The sequence below is a fragment of the Capra hircus genome, chromosome 8, assembly GCF_001704415.2.
Source record: "Capra hircus breed San Clemente chromosome 8, ASM170441v1, whole genome shotgun sequence".
Classification (NCBI taxonomy): domain Eukaryota; kingdom Metazoa; phylum Chordata; class Mammalia; order Artiodactyla; family Bovidae; genus Capra; species Capra hircus.
In genome coordinates, this window is record NC_030815.1 from 69,072,145 (window position 1) to 69,093,864 (window position 21,720).

The 21,720-nt window shown below is 55.7% G+C and overlaps 2 protein-coding genes across 8 annotated transcripts; one reads left to right on the forward strand and one right to left on the reverse strand.

The window, feature by feature from the left end:
* FAM160B2 (family with sequence similarity 160 member B2) lies at nucleotides 581–16,541 on the forward strand. Of its 7 annotated transcripts, none has more exons than XR_001918461.1 (18): nucleotides 581–724; nucleotides 5,844–5,922; nucleotides 8,595–8,767; nucleotides 9,368–9,472; nucleotides 9,792–9,914; nucleotides 10,128–10,352; nucleotides 10,455–10,651; nucleotides 11,185–11,293; nucleotides 11,518–11,594; nucleotides 11,948–12,137; nucleotides 12,723–12,868; nucleotides 12,977–13,105; nucleotides 13,253–13,358; nucleotides 13,680–13,823; nucleotides 14,169–14,309; nucleotides 14,527–14,627; nucleotides 14,862–15,929; nucleotides 16,114–16,541. XR_001918461.1 is itself a non-coding variant. In XM_018052266.1 (17 exons), the coding sequence occupies exons 1-17, from the start codon at nucleotides 680–682 to the stop codon at nucleotides 14,998–15,000; spliced, it is 2,229 nt and encodes a 742-aa protein (XP_017907755.1). In that variant the 5' UTR covers nucleotides 581–679; the 3' UTR covers nucleotides 15,001–16,541. The 7 variants fall into 7 exon arrangements, 5 of the variants coding, with proteins under 5 accessions (XP_017907755.1, XP_017907756.1, XP_017907757.1 ...); XR_001918462.1 differs by having other exon boundaries at nucleotides 14,862–15,225; nucleotides 15,810–16,541; XM_018052266.1 differs by having other exon boundaries at nucleotides 14,862–16,541.
* Nucleotides 17,614–21,538, reverse strand: NUDT18 (nudix hydrolase 18). Its single transcript, XM_013966112.2, has 3 exons — nucleotides 20,850–21,538; nucleotides 19,721–19,934; nucleotides 17,614–19,351 (listed from the first exon to the last, which is right to left on the reverse strand). The coding sequence occupies exons 1-3, from the start codon at nucleotides 21,009–21,011 to the stop codon at nucleotides 18,756–18,758; spliced, it is 972 nt and encodes a 323-aa protein (XP_013821566.1). The 5' UTR covers nucleotides 21,012–21,538; the 3' UTR covers nucleotides 17,614–18,755.

The following is a 21,720-nucleotide window of genomic DNA, read 5'->3' on the forward strand; positions in this document are numbered from 1 at the left end:
AGGGGATAGCACACTGAGAAAATCAAGGCCAAGGATTACATAGGGAGAACCCTCAACCAAGCAGGGCTTCCTGGAATGTTCAAAGTTGGGCCCTTTGGCAGGGTGCTTTCTAGTAGGCAGCTCTGCCAGTTCAAAGCCCATTCCCCATCTTCCCCCCCAGCGCTCCCCCCCCCAGCCCCCCAGGAATGGAAAGAGATCCTTCATCACAAGGCAGTCAGCCGTTCAGAATGTATGTCTGCTGATCCCTGACATCGTTACGATGGGGGTGGGGGGCGGTAGGCATAATGGGATCCCAAGAGGGACATCTAGAGACTTCCAGACCCATGGACCTTCTCATCCCTCATGGGAAAAACGTGCTTGGTCCCACGCGCCCTTCCCTAAGGGTCGTTCGCACGCTGCCTCCGGGCTTCCCCAGGGGCCCCGGCGGACTTGACCTTGTCTTTCTGCTGCCGCGGCGGGCGGCGGGCACCCCCAGCCTCGGGGCCCCTCCTCGCTGCCCCGCCGGGCCACGTCGGCTGCCGGCCTCCTCTCCGACCCCGCGCTGGGCCGGGCGGGGGCTGCGGGGCGGGGCGGCCGGGGCCCCGCCTCCCTCGCTGCGCCTCCGGGTCGCCGCCTGCGCCCGGGAGCTCCGCCACCGCCCCGGAACCGGGAACCGGGAACCGGGAACCGGGCCGCCGTCATGCTGAGCCGGCTCGGGGCGCTGCTGCAGGAGGCCGTGGGGGCGGTGAGGCCGGAGCGGGGCCGGAAGGGCGGGCGCGGGGCCGGGAGAGGAGCCGGCGGGCGCGCGGGCGGGCGGAGGGCGCAGGCCGCCTCGGGGAAGGGACCCCTACCCGGGCCGCACGGAGCCCCGTCTCGGGCCTCTTCGCTCGCCCGCCGCGCCCCCTCCCGGACCCCTCTTCCCGTTTCCAGTGGCTTCTTTCTTGATCGTCCCTCTTCTAGCTTTTCTCCAGGTCGCTCCAGCCCCTAACCCTTCTCCCCGAATTGCTTCCTATTTATTTTCCCTGCTCCCGGAGTCTCCCAATTCCCAAACTCCTCCGTGCCGAGTGCTCCCCTGTCACCCAATAATTTCTTCCCAAAATTCCCCCCAAGTCCCCTCCCCCAGCCTGTGGGCCTTCCTCTTCCCCCGCGCTCCTCCCTTCCTGGTCACCTGGCCTTAAAAACTAACTGCCCCTTCCCCTGGTTCCTTGCCTTCCGACGCCTCCAAGACCTCACTCGCGCTGTAGGCCTTCTCACCTTCGACTTGGGAAGTGCAGGCCCCAACTGCCCAAGTCCCCAGGAAGGGTACAGATAACAATCGAAGTGTGTTGGGGGGAGCGGCGCCTAGCCCAGGAAGCAGTCTTATCCTGGGTACAAGTGCCGTTTCCAGAATGTTATCTCAATCCCAGGCCACCGCAAGCCCCGTTGACCTTGAGTCCAGAGGGGCCAGCTCTGGTGGTGCCTGGGGTGGCCAGGGGGGGCAAGGAATTTGTGCTTCTGCCATTTTGTGTTGGGTTTGAAGGCTGGTCAGAGGCGCCCACAGTTCACTCAGCAAGATAAAAGTGCGGGTTTAGATAGGGTAGGCAGGATGCCTTCCAGTCAAAGTAACCCTGCCAAGAATCTGCCTGTGAAGTTAACAATTCTTTTGTCTAAACTCTCCTAATTGATCAGTTGAGTGTATCAAATGTTCTCAGGAGAAACAGCCTTGGGTTCTATCCTTTTCCTTCTCAATGCATGCCTGGGTGCTCAAGCTCTCAGTCCAGTCATTTCCTACTCTTTGTGACCCCATGGACTGAAGCCAGCCAGGCTCCTCTGTCTATGGGATTTTCCAGGCAAGAGTATTGGAGTGGATTGCCATTTCCTTCTCTGGGGTATCTTCCTGGACCAGGGACCGAACCCACATCTCCTGTATTGGCAGGGGGGTTCTTTACTGATGAGCCACCAGGGAAGCCCCACCTCCCCAACACACAGCTCAGATCAGGGCTTATGACTGAGAACAGTCTCAGCCTTAAGCGAACTCGTGGAGAAAGTGAAAAGTTCCTGCTTTCTCAACTCTGCCCTGCAGGCACCTCGGGCCATCCTGCCTCCGGAGGGGATTCCAGAATGATCTCTGCTCCCCTCCTCTCTGTCCCCAGTCAAAATAGCTGTCATGTTAGAACATAGTCTGACACTCTTTCATACCTGTCTGGGAAAGCTCCAGACACAAGGTGGGTGAACAGGACAGACAGGACCCTAGCCCTGAGTGAATTTCTAAGGCTTCCTCTGTAGAAATTTCAGTGTCTTGCTGGAGGCGAGTTGGTGGTCACGGGAGATATTTTTAGGCAGGTGTCCTTAGGCCCCTCAGTATACAACATATAGTCGATGCCCTAGAAATTTGGCTGGTCCCATGTGACCACCAGGGGAGATGGTCCCCTCTCCCTCCTCAACCCCAAGCTTGAGCACAGATCTTCCCAGGGCTGGGTCACTAGGTTAAAACCCCCAGCAAGTGTTAAGGAGAAAGAGTGCTCTTTCCTGCCCTCTTCTGACAAAATAGAATAGCAATCATTACAGTTATTTGTAAAAAATAATAATAATAATAATATTATCTTTAAAAAGAAATCATTTGGTGCAGTTTCTTTTTTCTGGAGTTACAGTAGCTAACAATATATTCAGGTAAAGATTATCTAATGAGTTTTTTTTAGCTTTAACGGTCTGTTTTGGCTAACTTTTGTTCTGTTTCTCCTTTTTTTTTTTCCCCTGGGTTGTTCTTTTTTCATTTAAGTCCAGCTTAAGGCTTTAGGAGACTATAAGTGAATTTTAAGGTTAGATGAGACCCCATCACAGGCTTGTGAGACGATCATAGTGTGGTTAAGGGTCAGAGGGTTTTCCCAGAAAAAGGAACTGTGGGAAGGGCTTAAGGAGGGTTGTTTCTGTTTTTTTCCCAATGTATTTACTTGTTATTTATTTATTTTTATTTTGGGCTGCACTGTGTCCTCGTTGCTGCGTGCGGGCTTTCTCTGGCTTCGGCAAGCGGGCCTGTCTTTCGTTGCGGTGCTCGGGCTTCTCACTGCCATGGCTTCTGCTGTTGCGGAGCACTGGCCCCGGGTGCATGTGCTTCAGTAGCTGCAGCCCTTGGTTCAGCAGTTGCCACCCTCGGGTTCTAGGTGCATGGACTCAGTAGCTGTGACGCTGTGGGTTTAGTTGCTCCACGGTATGGGATCTTCTTGGACCAGGGATCGAACCTGTGCCCCTGCATTGGCAGGCAAATTCTTAACCACTAGACCACCAGGGAAGTCCAGGTTTAAGGAGTTTGCTGAGATATTTTAGTAAGTATCAATGAGTAGTCACTCTGTGCAGAGCCCTTTAGGGGCTCTCAGAGATAGAAACACAGAACCCTGGCCTTGAGGGAACTCACAGTCTCCTACAGAGATGATTGTTCACCCAACAATAATAGCATCATGTAGACGGTGATAAGATGCAGTCACTCCATATGGTCTGTGTGTTTAGAATGACTGTGGGAGGTGCCACTTCTATAAAGGTCAAGGCCCCCACAGCTGACTCTGAAAGAAGACTGCCCAGGCCACCAGGGCAAGGGGCAGTATCTCTGATTCAGTGTCATTTCTTCCTCCCCTTGTCATAATAGCCTGCTAAACCTTCATTTTGCATTTGTCTCCCACACACTTACCAGATGACTCTTCTTCAGGAGCTCAGAAGATGTCACTGACCTGCACCCAACTGCCTGCAAAGAAAAAAAAAAAGGGACTTCTTGGTTTTGCCAAGAAGTTTAATGCCCCACACACTCATCTATCCATCCTTTTGCCGGACACACTTTGCAAAGATCGTTCTGCAGGAAACGTCTCTCCTGTGTCTCTTATTGTTGAAATCAGACCAGTTCTTCGGGTTTTAGTTCTCGCATGATCTCAGCATAGCCTCTTCATTTCACTTGTTGGAACTGACCCTTCTTCGCCCAAAGGTCACTGTCCACCTCTCCTGTGTTCTTACACCACTACTGCTTCTTTTATTTGACTGCCCTGGGAAGACCTTTTGATTTTCATTGTTGCATGTGGCATCTTCTGTTTGTGACATGGGGCATCTAGTTCTGAACCAGGGATCAAACCCAGGCCCCATGGATTAGGAGCATGGAGTCTTAGTGACTGCACCAGCCACTATCTCCCACTATTTCCTGTGGTTGAGTCATTCAGTGCATTGTATATTCTCTTTTCCTCCATGGCACGTTTCTGGAGGACTGGCTCTTAGACATCCTTGTGTGGCTCATAGCATCAGGCATGGTGTTTCGTACACAGTAGGCATCAATAGATACCTGCTGAGGGAGTTATGGAAGGAGGAGACACCCTGTCCTGTGGTGCAGTAAAGCATGAAGTTAGAGAGAGGTGCGTCCAGGGACCCTGGAGACAGCTTTGTGGAGGCAGTAGCTTTGAGCTGGACCTCACTGGGGACTGCTAGGACCTAAACAGGTGTAGGGGGATATACAGAGTCTCCTAGGCAGAGGAGCAGCTAGAGGAAAGACCATAAGGTAGGGATGTGGGTAGGGACTACTGGAATATGCATTTTTCCCCTGGGAACATTCACTCTGCAAGGAAAGAGAAGAAATGCCCTTTTTGGAGAAGTTTTCAGAGGTAGTGGTTGTTACCAGTTCAAGGTTAGTTCCAGCTGGGGCATGGGAATGGAGAGGTTGCTTTAGGAGAAGGGGGAGGTTTGAGGGCTGCTCATGGAAGATCAGAATTCCTTGGGGTGATTGAAGGAGCTGGAGGTGTGGACATGAGCAGAACTGAGAGAAGATAGGGCTGCACACCTCACACTGTGAACAAAAGATGCAACATGTTATAAGTAAGGTGGGCCTCCCAGGTGGCACAGTGGTAAAGAACCTGCCTGCCAATGTAGGAGACCCAGGTTCAATCCTGAGTTGGGAAGATCCCCTGGAGAGGGAAATAGCAACCCATTCCAGTATGCTTGCCTGGGAAATCCCATGGACAGAGGAGCCTGTCGGGCTATGATCCATGGGTCACCAGAGTTGGACATGACTTAGTAACTAAAACACCACCATAAGTTAGGCACTTTTTGGTGGATGCAAGCCACATGGCACATGGGATCCTAGTTCCTGATCAGGGACCCAACTGGCGCCCCCTGCATTGGAAGCACAGAGTCTTAACCACTGGTGTGCGTGTGTGAAGTCGCTCAGTCGTGTCTGACTCTTTGCGACCCCATGGACTGTAGCCTACCAGGCTCCTCCCTCCATGGGATTCTCCAGGCAAGAATACTGGAATGGGTTGCCATTTCCTTCTCCAGGGGATCTTCCCGACCCAGGGATTGAACCTGGGTCTCCCACTTAACCACTGGACCCCCAGGGAAATCCCACTTGCTTCATATTCTAACATTACCCACCTAGCTGAATTGAGTTGTGATGGCCTTCAACCCAAATTTTCAGACCCATTTCACTCAGAGTGAAATGGACCCAAATGCTTTGTCTCTGCCACATTTTCCATTTACATTTTGTTGTTTTGGGGGTGCTTTCCTGTTTTCCTGTACATACCTCTATTGTAGCATAACCACATTGTACGGAAATGATCTGTTTCTGTGTCTTGTTTTCTGTACCAACCGTCTTAGCCACTCTGGGATGGGGGGTGATCATGACATGTTTTAAAACCACAACATCTCAAGGAGGGAGGGGGTGTCTGGGGAGAGGACACAGGAGATTATTGGGAGATATGAAGACAATGTGCAGATGTCCTGGAGAAAATGTGTTACTAATTCAGTTTGAGAACCCAGGATCCCAACTGCCTCCGCCAGGGCCCAGCAGCCGTCCAACACTTAGCAGATGGTAGAGTGTCATAGTGGCAGCCACTTAGGTGTGTCTGCTCTCTCCACAGCGGGAGCCCAGCATTGACTTGCTGGAGGCCTTCGTGGAACACTGGAAGGGCATCACGAACTACTACATCGAAAGCACAGGTGGGGCCTCGTCTCCTTCCGTGTAGGGATCCCTGAAGGGTTTGGGGAGTGAGGGGTGGGTGGGGGTCACCCCACAGCTCAGAGATGCAGGTGTCCTGGGGAAGGTGACATCCACTGCCCACTTCAGAGTGGGGGCTGCCTCACCCTGACCTTCCAGGAAGGGACCTGTGTGAGTAGGAGTAGGGACAAGGAGGCTGGGTTTCACTGGCCTGACTCTGCATCCAAGATGTTGAACTCCACTTGCCCTTAGCTGGGCAGAGTATCCAGGCCTTCAGTCCCCAGGTACCTGTGCCCAGGGCTTACCGACTAAAGAAAAGAAGTGGAATAAATTCCTCTTTTCCTTGAGCCAATTTAGAGGGCATTTCCCTTGTAGAGACCTGGCACAGGAGGAAAAAAACCAAGGCACGTAGCGTGCCTGGTCCTTCTCCCCCAGCTGACACTCTAGCTCTGGTTCATCTGGGCCCACCAGGATAACTCACTGAGGGGGCAGCGTCTCATTGGCTGCTTGGTAATCAGTATGCTGGGCTTGGTGGAGATGCACTGGTTGCTAAGTAACCCTCCCTGCATTCCTAGCCTTCCACTTCCTAGAGTTCAGACTGGGGATTGACTCCAGTTTTGTCGTTTGTGGTTCAGTTGCTCAGTCCTGTTCTGTCTGACTCTTTGTGACCCCATGGACTGTAGCCGGCCAGGCTCCTCTAGAGTTTGCTCAAATTCATGTCCATTGAGTCGGTGATGCTGTCTAACCATCTCATCTACTATTGTACCTGCCATCTGCCTACACCTTTCCTAAAGGCTTTACTTCCAGCCTGAGCCAGCCCCCAAAATTAAAAGTGGCCTTAGGACACTCTGAGGGGCCCTCTGAGTGTTCTGTTAGACCAAGGTCCTCAGTCTTGGCACTGGTGACCTCTGGACTGGATCATTCTTTGTTGTAGGAGGTTGGGGGGAGGGTGGTACACCGTATGTTTAGCAGCAACTCTGACCTCTACCCACTAGTTGCCAGTAGCACCCCCTCCCCATCGTGATAAGCATAAATGTCTCTCCAAACATTGCCAGATATCCTGGGGAGCAGGGGCAAAATTGCCCCCAGTTAAGAATAATTGCTTTAGGTGGTGCAGTGGTTATGAGTCCTTGCTTCCATAGCAGGGGGCATGGGTTCAATCCCTGGTTAGGGAGATAAGATCCTCATGCTGCACAGCAGCAAAAAAAAAATCCTGATCCATACCAATAGGTCATTTTATGGGATTAATATAAATGTAAAATATATACTATTTTATATAATCTAAAATAACAAGCAGTAGTTTTTAAAAAGAATGCTTTAGATTGACGATCTCTTTTTTTAAATTGAGATATAATTGACATATAACATTATGTTAGTTTCAGGTGTACAACATACTGATTTGATACATGGATATGTTGTGAAATGATCTTCACAATAAGGTCTAGTTAACATCTGTCACCACCTATAGCTACAATTTTTTTTTTTCCTGTGATGAGAAATTTTAAGATCTTCTCTGTTAGCAACTTTCAGATATACGATATTATTAACTCTAGTCTCCGTGCTGTGCATTACATCCCCAGGACTCATTTTACATCTTGAATTTTACACCTTTTGGACTGAAGATCTCTTGTCATGGAATCACAAGCAGAAAACTAGGAAAAGTTCTAGAACTGCCTCACGTCCACCTGGGGCTTCACCTGGCCCAATTCATTAATTACCAGATGGTCTCTGGACCAGAAGTGCAGGGCTGGGTGAGGTGAGCTGCCTTGCTCAAGAGCCTATGCTTTCAAGAAAAGCTAGGGGGTGCTGCAAGGCCAGTCCCAAAGTGCCAGAACTTTGTAAAAATCCTCCACCCTGTGAGACTGACTGAGAGACCTCCACTGACCAGCAGGACCTGGGCATCAGGCAGTGAGTTTGAGTCTGAACCCATGGTCATAAATGGATTTTTTTTTTTTCAGCTTTTTTTTAAAAAAAAGAAAATAGAGTATTGCCTTCCATGAGTATAAAAGAGACATAAATAGGCCCCTGGAGGTTATCTGTTAGGAAGCTGAAGACAGCTTCTAAATTATCAGAGACCCCTGAGCCCATAGCTTCTCACTCAGGCCCAGAGCTAGCCGGCAGCCCACCAACTGTCCTTCCCCAGAGTTCAGAGAAAAAAATGCTGCTTGCTTTTCTTTAATAAAGTGCTGGGACCTGTACACATGTCCTGTCATATAGCTATATCCTGGGCTTCATCTAAAATGTCTTTCATCTTTTTAGCTAGCATATGCTAAGTCAGTTCAGTCATGTCTGACCCTTTTGCAACTCCATGGACTATAGCCAGCCAAGCAACCCTGTCCATGGGATTTTTCAGGCAAGATTACTGGAGTGGGATGCTATGCCCTCCTCCAGGGGATCTTCCGACCCAGGGATCCAACCCATGTCTCAGTCTCCTGCATTGGCAGGCAGGTTCTTTACCACTAGCGCTACCTGGGAAGCTCTTTTTAAGGTTAGCTAGAGAGGGATCAACTGTAAACTTCCCTTTGCTCTGGTCTTTGAAGAAAACTGTTAACCTGGCCTTCTCTAGGCTGTTCTGTCTTCCCAACTACCTCCCCTAGACCCTGTGGGTTGACCCTTTAAGCCACAGTGTCCCTGGACTTCACCCCATTCACCTTGTTTCCTGGATCTCTGTTAGATGAAAACACCCCCGCCAAGAAAACAGATATTCCCTGGCGGCTAAAGCAGATGCTGGATATCCTGGTGTACGAGGAGAAGCAGCAGGCAGCGGCTGGCGAGACGGGGCCTTGCCTGGAGTACCTGCTGCAGCACAAGATCCTGGAGACCCTGTGCACACTGGGCAAGGCCGAGGTGGGCCGGACCTCGGGTGCCTTTGCAAACTTCCGCCTGAGCTGGGGCCCCAGGGATCCAGGTCTTTCTACCTGTGCTCCTCCTAGTGCCCACCCTGGGGCAGGGGGTCGGGGGCGGGGTGGGATTGGGGTGGGGTGGGGTGCGGTGTGAGCTCGGTGGGGACGGGATCACTTGGGATGGCTCAGAACAGCCACCACCTTTCCCAGGCTTCAGGCCCTCACTGCTTTGCCTTGGTGGCCTGTTCTCGCTGTCCTTGGGTTGAGGACATGCTCCCTTTCGTTCAGTCCCCGTTCGTTCATCAGTGATGTACTGAGGACCAACCATGTACCAGCCGCGGCCTAGGCGCTGGGGACCCGACAGTGATTGAAACAGGCGAAAATTCTAGTCAGGTGCATCAAAGGAGCCCACGGATAGTATGTTCAATAACGATAAGGTTAGGGACAAAAATTAAGGGAGAAACGGGCAGGGCAGCAGCAGGAGGCCAGTTTCCTAGTGTGAGAGGAGGAGGCGCTGGTGGAGAAGGCAGTGAGGGGAGGAGCAGTCCAGGCGGGGGTGTTGCCTCGCCGACTGACTGACAGGCGCTCCGTCCCTGCCCCACAGTACCCACCTGGCATGCGGCAGCAGGTGCTCCAGTTCTTCAGCAAGGTTCTGGCCCAAGTGCAACACCCGCTCCTGCATTACCTCAACGTCCACAGACCGGTGCAGGTGAGGGGCCCAGAAGGTAAGGGGTGTCCGGAGGTGAGGCCTGTGCTTTCAAGCCAAGCTGGTGGGGGTGGGGTTGCTCCAAGGCCAGGCCCAAAGCACCAAAACTTCCTTGACAAAACGCTCCGCTTTCTGAGACCCTAAAAGAGCTCCCCCTGCCCCCCGCTGCATCCCCGGCTTCTCCATCAGGCCCCGGGCACCGTGCCGCAGGACTTGAGTTTGAACCCTTGGCCGTGCACAGATTCTGTTCCCTGCTGCCCCATTCTTCCATCTCTTCCCCGCCACCCCATCCCCCCTTGTCTCTGTCCTGCTCCCCTTCTAGAAACTTCTCCGACTTGGTGGGACAGTTCCTGGATCCCTCACAGAAAAGGAGGAGGTGCAGTTCACCACAGTCCTCTGCTCCAAGATCCAGCAGGACCCAGCCCTGCTCACCTATATCCTAGAAGTGAGTGCCTCTGGGGAGCAGGAGGGGGAGGGCCCAGACCCCAGGGCAAGCCCCTGGTGGCCCTGCTGAGGGGCAGAAGGATGGAGCAGGTACTGAGGAGGCACTTGGCAGGCTCCCCTCCAGCTCTACACTGAGGCCCCCTTTGGACTCCCAAGGGGCTGTCATGGAGAATGGTCTGCACCGCGGCCTGGCCTTACCCATCCTCCCTTGCAGGGTAAAAAGACTATTGGTAGGAAGGCATCCAGAGAAGCCACCGCCTGTCTGAGAGAGGCAGCCAGTGTCAGGGACAAGGACCGCCCACACAGCAAGGCTCCGGACAGTGGTACCTGTGGGGCCTGGGCCTCAAACACCCAGCTGCCTGCTGAGACCCAGGAGCCAGATGGAGCCATTGGGGAGAGCAGCCTCATTACCACCCTGATTGGCTTGTGCAAGAGCAAGGTGCTGGCAGCCTCCAAGACGCAGGGGGCGGGGACGGGGTGGGTGAGTTGCTGGGAGGTGGGGATCAGCCACAGGTCTCTGAAGTCCTACCCTTATTCCCAGAAAGGTCGGGTGGCCCTGAAGGCCCGGGAGAACCTGCTGCTCCTGGTAACTGTGGCGTCCCAGGCGGCCACCACCTACCTGGTACAGAGCAGCCCTTGTTGTCCTGCCATCGTCGAGCACCTCTGCCAGCTGTACCAGTCCCTGCCCAGCTCCCTGGACCCTGCAGACATTGCTGCTTTAGAGGGCATCAGCTGGAGGTAGGCGCTTAGCCAGGGAAGGCAGGTCTACATTTTCAGCAGCTGGAAGCCCTACCTGGCATATTCCTGGTAGCCTCTCTTGTTTTCCAAGGGGAATGGGGACCCCTGCTGGCCACCCTCCTCCTGAGGTTATAGCCCATGCCAGGGGCCTTCTCACCCTCCAGGAAAGCATCACTCTGGTTTCTGCCCTCAGGGAAAGTGAAAGTGTTAAGTCACTTCAGTTGTGTCCAACTCTTTGCAACCCCCTGGACTATAGCCCGCCAGGCTCCTCTGTCCATGGGATTCTCCAGGCAAGAATACTGGAGTAGGTTGCCATTTCCTTCTCCAGGAGGTCTTTCCCACCCAGGGATTGAACCCAGGTCTTCTGCACTGTAGGCAGATTCTTTACCTGCTGGTCTGAGCCACCTGTCTGCCCTCAGAGCCCCCAGTAGAACGGCCCTCTGGCAATGGAGGTTCCAAGGCAAAGGGTGAAAGAGCCCACTTCCTGGCTATACCTGAACCAGGCCTCACACACTTCCTTTACTCTCATGCAGGTTACCCAGCGCCCCATCTGATGAGGCTTCCTTCCCCGGCAAGGAGGCCTTGGCTGCCTTTTTGGGCTGGTTTGACTACTGTGACCACCTCATCACAGAGGCACACACGGTGAGCAGAGCGGGTGCTCCGCCCCATCTCCAGCTTCATGCTGCTCTGTTCTGTCTCTACCTGGAGGACCCAGGGGATCTCTTGGGAGCTGGGCAAGGCCCAGGATCAGCAGACCCCCCCTCTACTTGTTATGTTAGGCTCTGTACAAGGACACAGCTATTTCTCAGTGGAAAATTGTCGGTGGTCGGTAAAACGCGTTTTAAGACATGCTCTTTGGCACCCAGGTGGTTTCGGATGCCTTGGCAAAGGCTGTGGCTGAGAAGTTATTTGTGGAAATTCTGCAGCCCCAGCTCCTACACGTGTAAGTTCTATCTAGTTCCTTCCAGGTGTGGCTATGCCCCGGGCGAAATGCCCACCCCACCAAGCCCTTTCCTGTGCTTGAGGCCAGGGACCTCCTTGGCCAGAGTCATGGGGTCAGTGGGCTCCATTGGTCGGTGTTCCCCTTCACACACTTGTGACCCAGAGCCATGTGGGCTAACCAAGGCCTCCCACCCTCAGACTCTAGGACCTCAAGTGGAACAGGGAATGAACAGAGAAATACCAGCAGAAGATGCAAGAGAACCAGGAAGGGGTTCTGCGCCTCTACACCCTGTCCCTCCCTGCTCGTCCTCTGCCGTCCCCTGCCTGGCGTGGCTCAGTGCACTCTCCCCATAGGTCTGAACAGAGCGTCCTGACCTCCACTGCCCTGCTCACAGTCATGCTGCGCCAGCTCCGCTCCCCGGCGCTGTTGCGGGAGGCTGTGGCCTTCCTCCTGGGCATGGACCAGCAGCCTGCAGCCCCTGAGGACAGCCCCCGCACCCTGTGTGCCCACCTCATCAGGCACTGTGACCACCTCTCTGATGAGGTGAGGCGGGCGGCCCTCCTCTCTATTCACCTGCACCCCACCTTGCCCATGGGATTTCCAGAAGCTTCTTCCCATTTTCATTAGTTTTCAAGGCGGTTCTACCTTTGAGGCATTGAAACCCAGCTCCCTCTCACCTCCAAGCAAAGAAAGACAGTGACCCAGTGACTGGTAGCTAAACTCTTGTCCCGCAGTAATTTTCTGTGATTACAAACTTACGATGACACTTTTCATTTTTACAAAGTGCTTTTATTATATTCACTTGGCTTGTTGGAGGCTGACAGCCGCTCTGTGAGGTAGGCGAGGCCGGTATTCCATTTTTCAGACATGGAAACTTAAGGTGCAGAGGAGCCAACTGGCTTGCCCGATACCACACCTCAAATTAGTTAATGGAACCGAGACCAGCCAGACTTGTGGTTCTCAGGCCAGCACCCATTTACTCCCCTTGAAACCTGCCACCTGAGCCCCCGGCCAGAGGAGGCAAACCCCCATCCTAGGGGACCTCTTCTCACCTGGGTGAGCAGTTTCCAGGCACCCCTGGAGGCCCGCATGGGGAAAGGGTGTCCCGCTGACTCCTTCTTGCCCCAGATCAGCATCGCCACACTGCGGCTGTTTGAGGAGCTACTGCAGAAGCCCCATGAGCAGATTGTCCGGAGCCTGATCCTGTGCTACCTGGAGGGCCGTCCTTACGTGGCCCGTGGCTCACCTGAGCCCGAAAGCTACGAGGATACCCTGTAAGTGAAACCTGGCGCCTTGGAGGAGGCCTGGGGCCACTCAGAGCCCCTCCCCAGCCCCTGCTGGTTCCTATGCTCACTGGTGCTGCGCTTTTCCGCCCGGCACAGAGACCTAGAGGAAGATCCCTACTTCACCGACAGCTTCCTCGACTCTGGCTTTCAGCCCTCCGCAAAGCCTCCCCCGGCCCCTGCCACCAACCCTGATGGCAAGACAGCAGTGACCGAGATTGTCAACAGGTAGGGGCCCATCAGGAAGTGCAAGCCACCTGAGCTTTGTTCTGTCTTTGGCCAGAGCCCTGATGGGGCACAGGCTGGGATGGAGTGCTCCCAGGGGCTGGAAATGGAGCAGGGCAGCCCAGGCTGGGCCCTCCTCCCCACATCTAGGGTCCTGTCTCTCAGTTTCCTCTGCCTCGTTCCTGAGGAAGCCAAGACATCGGCCTTCCTGGAGGAGACAGGATACGACACGTACGTCCACGATGCTTATGGACTGGTGAGTGTCGAGGCCTCTGCCCGTGCTCAGTCCTTGCCACTTAGAGTGTGGGGTTAATGCACTCTGCCCCTGTGATCTCCAGCCCAGTGCTCCCAGCTCTGGCCAAGCGCCCGAGCCCCATCTGCCTGTGTGGCTCTCCCAGTCTGCTGGCACCCCTGACCACTGGCGTGTGTTAGTCACTCAGTTGTGTCCGACTCTTTGTGACCCCATGGACTGTAGCCTGCCAGGCTCCTCTGTCCATGGGATTCTCTGGGCAAAAATACTGGAGTGTGTTGCCATTTCCTCCTCGGCCTATGTCCTTGACTCTCCCGCCTCTTTTAGTTCCAGGAGTGCAGCTCCCGAGTGACACCCTGGGGCTGGCCACTGGCTCCCCCACCCCTGGACCCCCATGAACCCGAACAGCCTTTCTTTGAGGGTCCCTTCCTCCAAATGCTGTTTGACCGCATGTCCCGGATTTTAGAACAGGTAGACAGCAGGGCTGGGCCCTTAGCCATGGGGTGAGGTCTCCGGAGTCCTTCGGGAGAGCAGGGCCCAGCCCTGGGGGTCCAGTCATCTTCCCTTTTCTGGCTCCACGACCCCCCTCAATCCCTACCTTTCTCCAGCCGGGAAGCCCCGTCTCGCCTCTGCTTCACACGCCCTAACACGTCCTGGCCCTCAGCCCCAGGGAACCCATGACGCACACATCACGTGCGTCTCCAACCCCCGCACACGTTCACACTGGCCAGGCACAATGTTGGGGTGGAGGAGGGCAGGGGGTAAAAATGCTAAGCACCCCTGCCAACCCTTGCTTGTCCACTGCGCTCCCCACAGCCATACAGCCTGAACCTGCAGGTGACCTCAGTCCTGTCCCGGCTCGCCCTCTTCCCCCACCCCCTTATCCACGAGTACCTCCTGGATCCCTACACCAACTTGGCCCCTGGCTGCCGAAGCCTGTTCTCTGTGCTCGTCAGGGTAAGGGCGCCCAGGCCAGGCCAGAGGAAGCATGCCAGTGCTGGGGGCAGGAAGGGAGGGCAATGGGATGGGGGCGGGCTGGGGGCTGCAGGTGTGGGCACCCTTGCCAGCGCCAAGGGAGAACCTAGGTACCACCCACCCTCCCATGGTATGACCAGGCCAGGGACCCCACAGCAGGGTCTCTGGTCTCATCAGTCCCCTCTTGTTCCCACTCCAGGTGATCGGGGACTTGATGCAGAGAATTCAGAGGGTTCCCCAGTTCCCAGGCAAACTGCTCCTGGTGCGCAGGCAGCTGATGGGCCAAGTCCCCGGGGAGCAGTAAGTACCCGAGGGAAGCGGGTGCCCAAGGAAGAGCCCTGGGTTGACATGGCGAGGGCTTCCAGGTGGGGGAGACACCAGGCCAGGGGCAGAGGAGGGCTCATGGCTGAGGCCTGTGGTCCCTCATAGACCCTCAGAGGTGGCTGTCCCTGGGTAGTCCCTCAGATACTGGGATGTCCCACTGGGCACACTCCTCACACTTCCCAGCTGTGACCCCTGTGCTGTCTCCCTCAGGCTGGACCACCAGACCTTCCTCCAGGGCGTGGTCGTCCTGGAGGAATTCTGCAAGGAGCTGGCTGCCATTGCTTTCGTCAAGTTCCCCCCACAGAGTCCTCACCTGCATCTCTCCAAGCCTGGAGAAGGGCATGTCTGAGTCAGGAGGGGAGACTCCCGTTCACGCCTCTGCCCAAGAGCTGCCCCCTGCCTGGCGGTGGTGCTGCCACTGTCCTGGAGTGGGGGGCTGGCCTTGGCTCCATCTCCTCTATATCCCAGGGACTTCCACCTGTGTGGAGGTCTGGCCTTCCACTCTTGGGTTGACTCAAGACCACCTTGGCCTGTTGGCTGCACCAGACTGGATTTCAAGGAGTGGGTCTCTGAGGTACCAGGAACCAAGGAGCCAAGGTGGTGGCTTCCTGGGCAGCATGGTGTCCTTGGGGCCCTCTCTGGGGAGTTGGGTGACAGCCAGGTGAGCCCCCCGAGCCAGAGCCTCATTTGCTCTGTGCCTGTCACCTGTGTCCATGGGTCTTCTATGGCCAGAGCCAAGACCTGAGACTCAATTATAGGGGCACAATGGGGAGTAAGTCAGTGGCTCTGAGGCTGGTCATGCCCCTAGGCCAGAGAGATGGGGGCACGGCCCTGTCTCTGTCCCACTAGGTACCACAGATACTGCTGACACTTGATGTTTTTTCTCCTGCCTTCTCGGTTTAACCCTTGGGGAAGGGGCCATGGATGGCAGGGGAAGCCCCTCTTCCAGCTCACCCTCCTAGAGACTGTTGCAAAATTCCAACAGCCTCGTGGCAAATGCCCAAAGCATGTTCCACAGCCAGGCGGGGGCAGCTGCTAATGAGAAGCTTGATGTAACTGCAGCCAGGGCAGGAGAGGGCCTGGGAAGCCGGGGGGCTGGATGCCAGGCTCCAGCTCCAGCTGGTTTCTCGTTGGCGCCTTCTGAACCCGTCTCGGCAGGTCCACAGCACCTGGGCAGAGGGGCTCAGAGACCTGGGGAGGCCAGGCCTCACCCCAAGCATTCGGCTGGGGTCCTCCACAGAATACTGTTCCCAGCAGAGCCGGAAGGTCCGGGTCCAGGTGAGGCCAGGGTGCCCACCGGACCGCAGCCTGCCCCCACGTCCCTCCCCCACCCCCTCTCGACCCCAAGGCCTGGCAGGGTGGGGCTGGGGCACAGGCAGTCCTTTGCGGTGCCGTTCTCCCAGCGTGCCCTCTGCGGCTGGGGCTGCCACCCCACCCGGCCCAAATCTGTCTCGACCTGCAGGAACACACAGGCGGCGCCAGGCATTACCTCACAGCAAACTGCAGTTGCTGGCTTAACTCCTGGGCAAGGAGGAGCAGGCCAGAGCCCCTTTCGCTTCCTTTTCCTGCCCATGCCGCTTCTAGAAGCCGGCCACAGGTTGCCAGGAGGTGACATGAAAGCAGAGGAAACTCAGTGACCTCTACCTCTCCTGCGTTCCTCCAAGCTGGGGAGGATTTACCTGCTGTTCCCGAGGACACCGTGCAAGTCCCTGCGTGTGCCCACGCATGGGCATTAGCATGGAACGAGGCGGTGAACTGGGTCTGGACTCTTCGATTCAGAAAGAACGTTCAAGCGTCCGGGAGTCAGACCCTCCCCTCCTCAATGCACTTGGGCATTCGCACAGTGTCTCCCCAGACAGCATGGCAATAAATGGTGTGGTTGCGTGGTCATGGCTGCCCCATTCTTCTCTGCCCTCCCCGTGTCCTTCTGCCCAGGGCTCCACTGCTCATTCAGGCACATCTTCCTCCCTAAGGAAGACGAATTCCGTTCCTCTCCCAGCACAGGAGCAGAGGGAGGGCAGTGTCTGTGTGGTGGGGGCGGGTGGTAAACAGGGGCAGGCTCTGGCAGCGCAAGTGTGATGTTCCCCCAGCGCCTGCCAGGAACCGGGAAACCGGCCTCTCTTGGGCAGGGAGCTCTATTTCTGCTCGGCCTGCCTACAGCTGAGAGCCCGCAGCTCCAGAGACACTCTAGGGAATGGGCCACCTGGGGCATCTGTGCACAAGTCTCCTTTGCAGGGTTTGTGTTGTGAAAGGTATGACTGCTTTAGTGGTGAACAGTGGGCCTGATTTTTATTTTTTGCAGCACTATGCAGTGTGTGGGATCTAGTTCCCTGACCAGGGATGAAACCTGTGCCCCCTGCATTGCGTGTGGACGCCAGGGAAGTCCTGGGCCTCATATTTTAAAAAATCTAGTCCCTGAGTGCGTGGAGATGCTCTGGGGAGGAAGAGTCCTCCAGGCAAGGCAAGAGGGAGGGTTGATCAGTGGCTTTCACCTCCTGGCATGTTCCAGTCACTTGGGCTGCTTTTAAAAATACCGATGCCCTGATCCCACCCTCCCTCCATCAGTTAATCAGATCTCTAAGGGCACACCCACAGTTGCTCTTTTAAGGCTCTCCAGGTGATTCTAGTGGGCACCTGGGGTTGAAAGTGCTAGAGTTAGGTGCTCAGTCGTGTCCGACTCTTTCTGACCCTATGGACTGTAGCCCGCCAGGCTCCTCTGTCCATGGGATTCTCCAGGCAAGAATACTGGAGTGGGTTGCCGTTCCCTTCTCCAAGAGCTCTTCCAGACCCAGGGATGAAATCCAGGTTTCCTGCATTACAAGTGGATTCTTTACTGTCTGAGCCACCAGGGAAGGGTTGAAAGCTACTATTAATAATAGGCTAAATAATGGAAGTAAAGGTCACTGTCCAGTGTGCTTACAGACCGGTGGGTCCCTCAGACACTAAGAGAAGGGATCCAGAATAAAAGGGTTTGATTCCTTCATTTGGAAGAAGTCTTTAGAGGGAACAAGTGGGTTCCTAGCACAGCTCCAGAGGTCAGAAAAACAAGATGGCAGCCCAAAGAGGCAGGGCAGGGGGCCTCTGAGGTTGTCCTGGTCCTTGGGCGTCAGAGTGGAGTTACTTCAGGAGGGAAACCCAGCCAAGTATTTTCCCTGCTCAGAACCAAAACTGTACATCCAGTGATGCGTGTATAGCAGTCAGTACATATTTCTTCATTTCCTTTGGTTTTCCCTTAAACTTCAGTAAAGTTCTTTAAAAAAAAAAAAAATTACTACCATGATTCAGCTGAGCTAAGGGGAATGAAGAGAGGGTTTTGGTCTGGCTTTGGGCTGGAGTTGTACCAGGGCAGAGGCAGGAATGAGCCTGGGGGTGGAGCGACGCTGATCCCTCAGAGAAACTCAAGGAGAAAAGAGACGGGCAGCTCTCACAGCTCCTCGCCCACCTGAAGCTTCTGGGCATCTCACCGCTCAGACCTTGGAGGGGATGTGCCCACATCCCACCCGGCAGGCCTGCGCCAAGCTGTGGTGGACAAAGGGAGTCTGCCAGCCGGTCACCTGCTGTCTGGGAAGGCCTGTGTGGTTTCCATGGGATGAGCGGAGGAGCTTCTCTTGATAGCAGTTCCCCCTTCCAACTCAAGTCCGACCCACAGAAACATATAGGTGGGAATGCAAAGTCAGTAACACTTATTTACTCAGCCAGGGACCCTCTCCCTTGGAATGACCTCCCCCACACCCATTCCATGTTCTAAGTGCCTAGCATCTGGCAAGGGCACAGAAAATGAGGAGATGCCACCTCAGGTCCCGAAGGTCCTCACGTCCCCTTAGGGAGTCCTGCCCTCATTGGAATTTCAGGGCAACTGGGTCCCCGAGCTCTGGACTCCTTGTTCAGCTGAAGGCATTGTCCCTTTGGGTGCTGTGCAGGGACCTGCTCCGTGGTGACAAGAGAGGGCAGTCCCCCTGGGAGCCAGGAGAACTGCTCAGGTCCTCATGCAAGAAGATCTCTGACTGCCACACCCCTGCCCTGCTCCAAAGCAAAAACTTCCTCCAAAGCAAAAACTTCCTCCAAAGCACGAATGCCTTGCTCCGGCCCACTGACGCCCACCTCCTATCTGTTGATTGGGACGACAGATGAGTCCCGAAGCCGCTGTAAAAGCTGGTTTTGCAGGTCTTCCTCCACCACCTTCCACCAAAAGAAGTTCTCACCCCGAACCTTTGGGGGCTCGTTTTGGAGACCCGGATTCCGAAAAGCCACGGTGACCAGCACGTTCATGCAGATGCCATCCGTTAGGTCTTTGCCCAGGTGTTGCAGTCCAAGCAACCCCTTGGTCTCTACTGCCAAGTGGTGCAGGGTCAGACACTCCTGTAGCAGCCGCAGGACGGCCATCTTGATGCCACCCCTCTGCTCCATGGGAGCGAAGCCACAGGCGGTGACAGGCAAGTGAGGCGTCCCCACTGTGCCCACCAACACCCACACTGTCTGGACGCTGGTGAAGGTGGCCACAAGTCGCTGGCAGACCAGACTGCAGGGAAGCTCTTGGGGAAGGAGGAGAGGGTGCCTGGCTCGCTGGTGATACTGGGCAGCGAGGTTGACCAGATGAAGAATGTCCTGGGCCCGCAGTGGGGTAGGCAGTGAGGTTCGTGGGTACCAGCCAGCCTGTAGGGACTCTGCATCTGCTTCCTTGGGAGTCTTGAGAATTCCACCTGGTGGAGATGCAGGGGATGTGCTCAGTTGTGTCCAACTCTGCAACCCCACAGACTGTAGCCCACCAGGCTCCTCTGTCCATGGGATTTCCCAAACAAGAACATTGGAGTGGGTTGCCATTTCCTTCTCCAGGGCACAGGGAGGGAGAAAAGGTCTATGTTGAATGAAGTGCTGGGCCTGGTAGAATAAAGGGCCACCCAGGGTTCCAGCTGTGACTTAGGGGGGAGGCCCAGGATCAGGTGTTCAGTCTGGAATCTGGAGATGCCAGGGTTATCCTAGCCAGACTAGGGGCTCATCTCACCTGAGGACAAGCCAGGGGACTGGTGTCTACTGCCCTCAGCCCACGCTGCCCACCTGCTGGGCCATACCTGTGGGGCGGGTGAGGAATGCGAAGCGGATCCAGGAGGGGCCCCGCTCCTCCACAGACAGCAACGTCAGAGGCTCACACTGCAGCCCGGCCTCCTCCTTCACCTCCCGCTGCAGCGCCTCCACAATGGTCTCCCCAGGCTCCATCCGCCCCGCAGGAAGGTACCACGACCCACGGCACTCCTTCTTGGCCTCCTGGACCAGTAGCACCTCATCCTGAGGGGGAGAGAGAGGGTCCTCGCCCACCACAGCTGGGATGGGAGCTCCAGGGGGGCAGCAGAGCCAGCAGCCTTCACTTGCTCTGGGTCCAGCTCCAATCTCAGATATAGTCGCTCAGTACCCACATCCCAGGGGCCACCCTGAAATTGCTGAGTTCTCCAGGGGACTGGCCCTGGGTATGGGGACTGCAGCGGTCTCTGCAGTTCATCTTTCCCTGCATTCAGGTTTCCATTTCAGAAAGGGGTTAAGAATTCTGGTAGCTACTTCAGGGGCTGGAGATTAGGCCTCCAAGGAGGGTTGCCCTGCGTCCTGCACTGATTAGCATCTGCACAAGTCACAGTATATCTCTCACCTCCCCTCACGGTTTATAAACTCTGTGTGGCCTGCTTAGGCTTTAAAACACACCCCAAACCCTCATGCCAAACAACTCCTACCTATGGCTCTGACCCGTTCTAGCTGTTGTTACCGCACCATGTACAGGGATCAACACCAATCAGAGGATCAAACAGGGGGTCAGAGGCCTGGGTGTAAGGAAAAATTGTGCACTTACTGCCCATGGGGCCCAGGGGAAGCCCCTGAAGCACTGGACAGGTTTTTAAGCCCACTCCGTGGCGGGCACCGCGCTAGCTTCTGGGGAAAATGGAAGAGGAGTAAGACAGCCTCCTCTCAAGGAACTGAGGCCTGGTGGGATTAAACAGGCTCGTGAACCTCAGTTTCCTCCCTTGTACGTTGGGAGGATCGCAGGGCTGCGCTGCTCAAGGCTCAGATGTTAAGTGTGAAAGTGCTTTGCAAAACTGGGAAGAGCCACACACCAGGAAGCTGTGGCTGTTGCCGGTACGTCCTTTGTTCCCTACCGGGACTGGCTGCGAGCCCCAGAGACGTGGGCGGTGGGCCCGACGGGCGGACGCTCACCTGCTCGTTGAGGAACACGGCCAGCACCACGTAGCAGACATTCTTCCGTAGCCGCACCGGCGCCGGCGGCTCCCCAGCCGGCCCCGAATCATAGTTCTGCACGAGCAGCCCCCGGCCCCCCAGCACGGCCGTCAGCGCCCCTCTCAGGCCTTCCGAAGCCATAAGGTCCCCCGAGAGGCGGCGGGCCGGGAACCGCAGATCGGCCGAGCCGGGTGGGCTGTACTTGGGTGACAGTGGGGCCCGTCGGCCTCGCCCCCTCCCCCTGAGGACTCGGGTCGGGTGCGCTCGCGAACACGGAAGCGCCCGGCGTGTTGTGGACGTTGATAGGCTGCGCGTCACCGCGGCCGGCTCGGATTGGCTGGCGCGCAAAGGTCACGGCGGGGGCGGAGCCAGTCCATAAGGGGGCTAGGCGCCCAGCCCTGGTGGTGCGAACGCCACACCGCATCTGCCGTTGCATCGGTTCCTCCTCTTTCCCGGCATCTCAGGCCGCCAGCCTCGCTAATTCCTCCGGCGCGCACTTGTCTGCACGGGTTCCGACGGTGACGTCACCTGCCCGCAGGCTGCGGAGCGGCGCAGCAGCCAGCGACGGTGACATCACAAACCCGAAGACGTCACCGGGCCCGCGGCGTGGACCCAGTGTCCACCACTTGTAAACAAACCACGGCATTGCCCTAAATGACACTTCCCAAATAACCTTATTTCTCTACTGAGAAAGTACTGGCTGTCACGTGGCAGGGAGGACAAGAACTCCTGCCTTGGAGAAGATTCTGATCTAGTTGGAAAGGTGGACGTAGACAAATAATGGAAAGCCAGCTGACTTATAAGGCGAGTGCTACAGGATTGGTTCAAAAAATTGATTTGGGCATGAGAT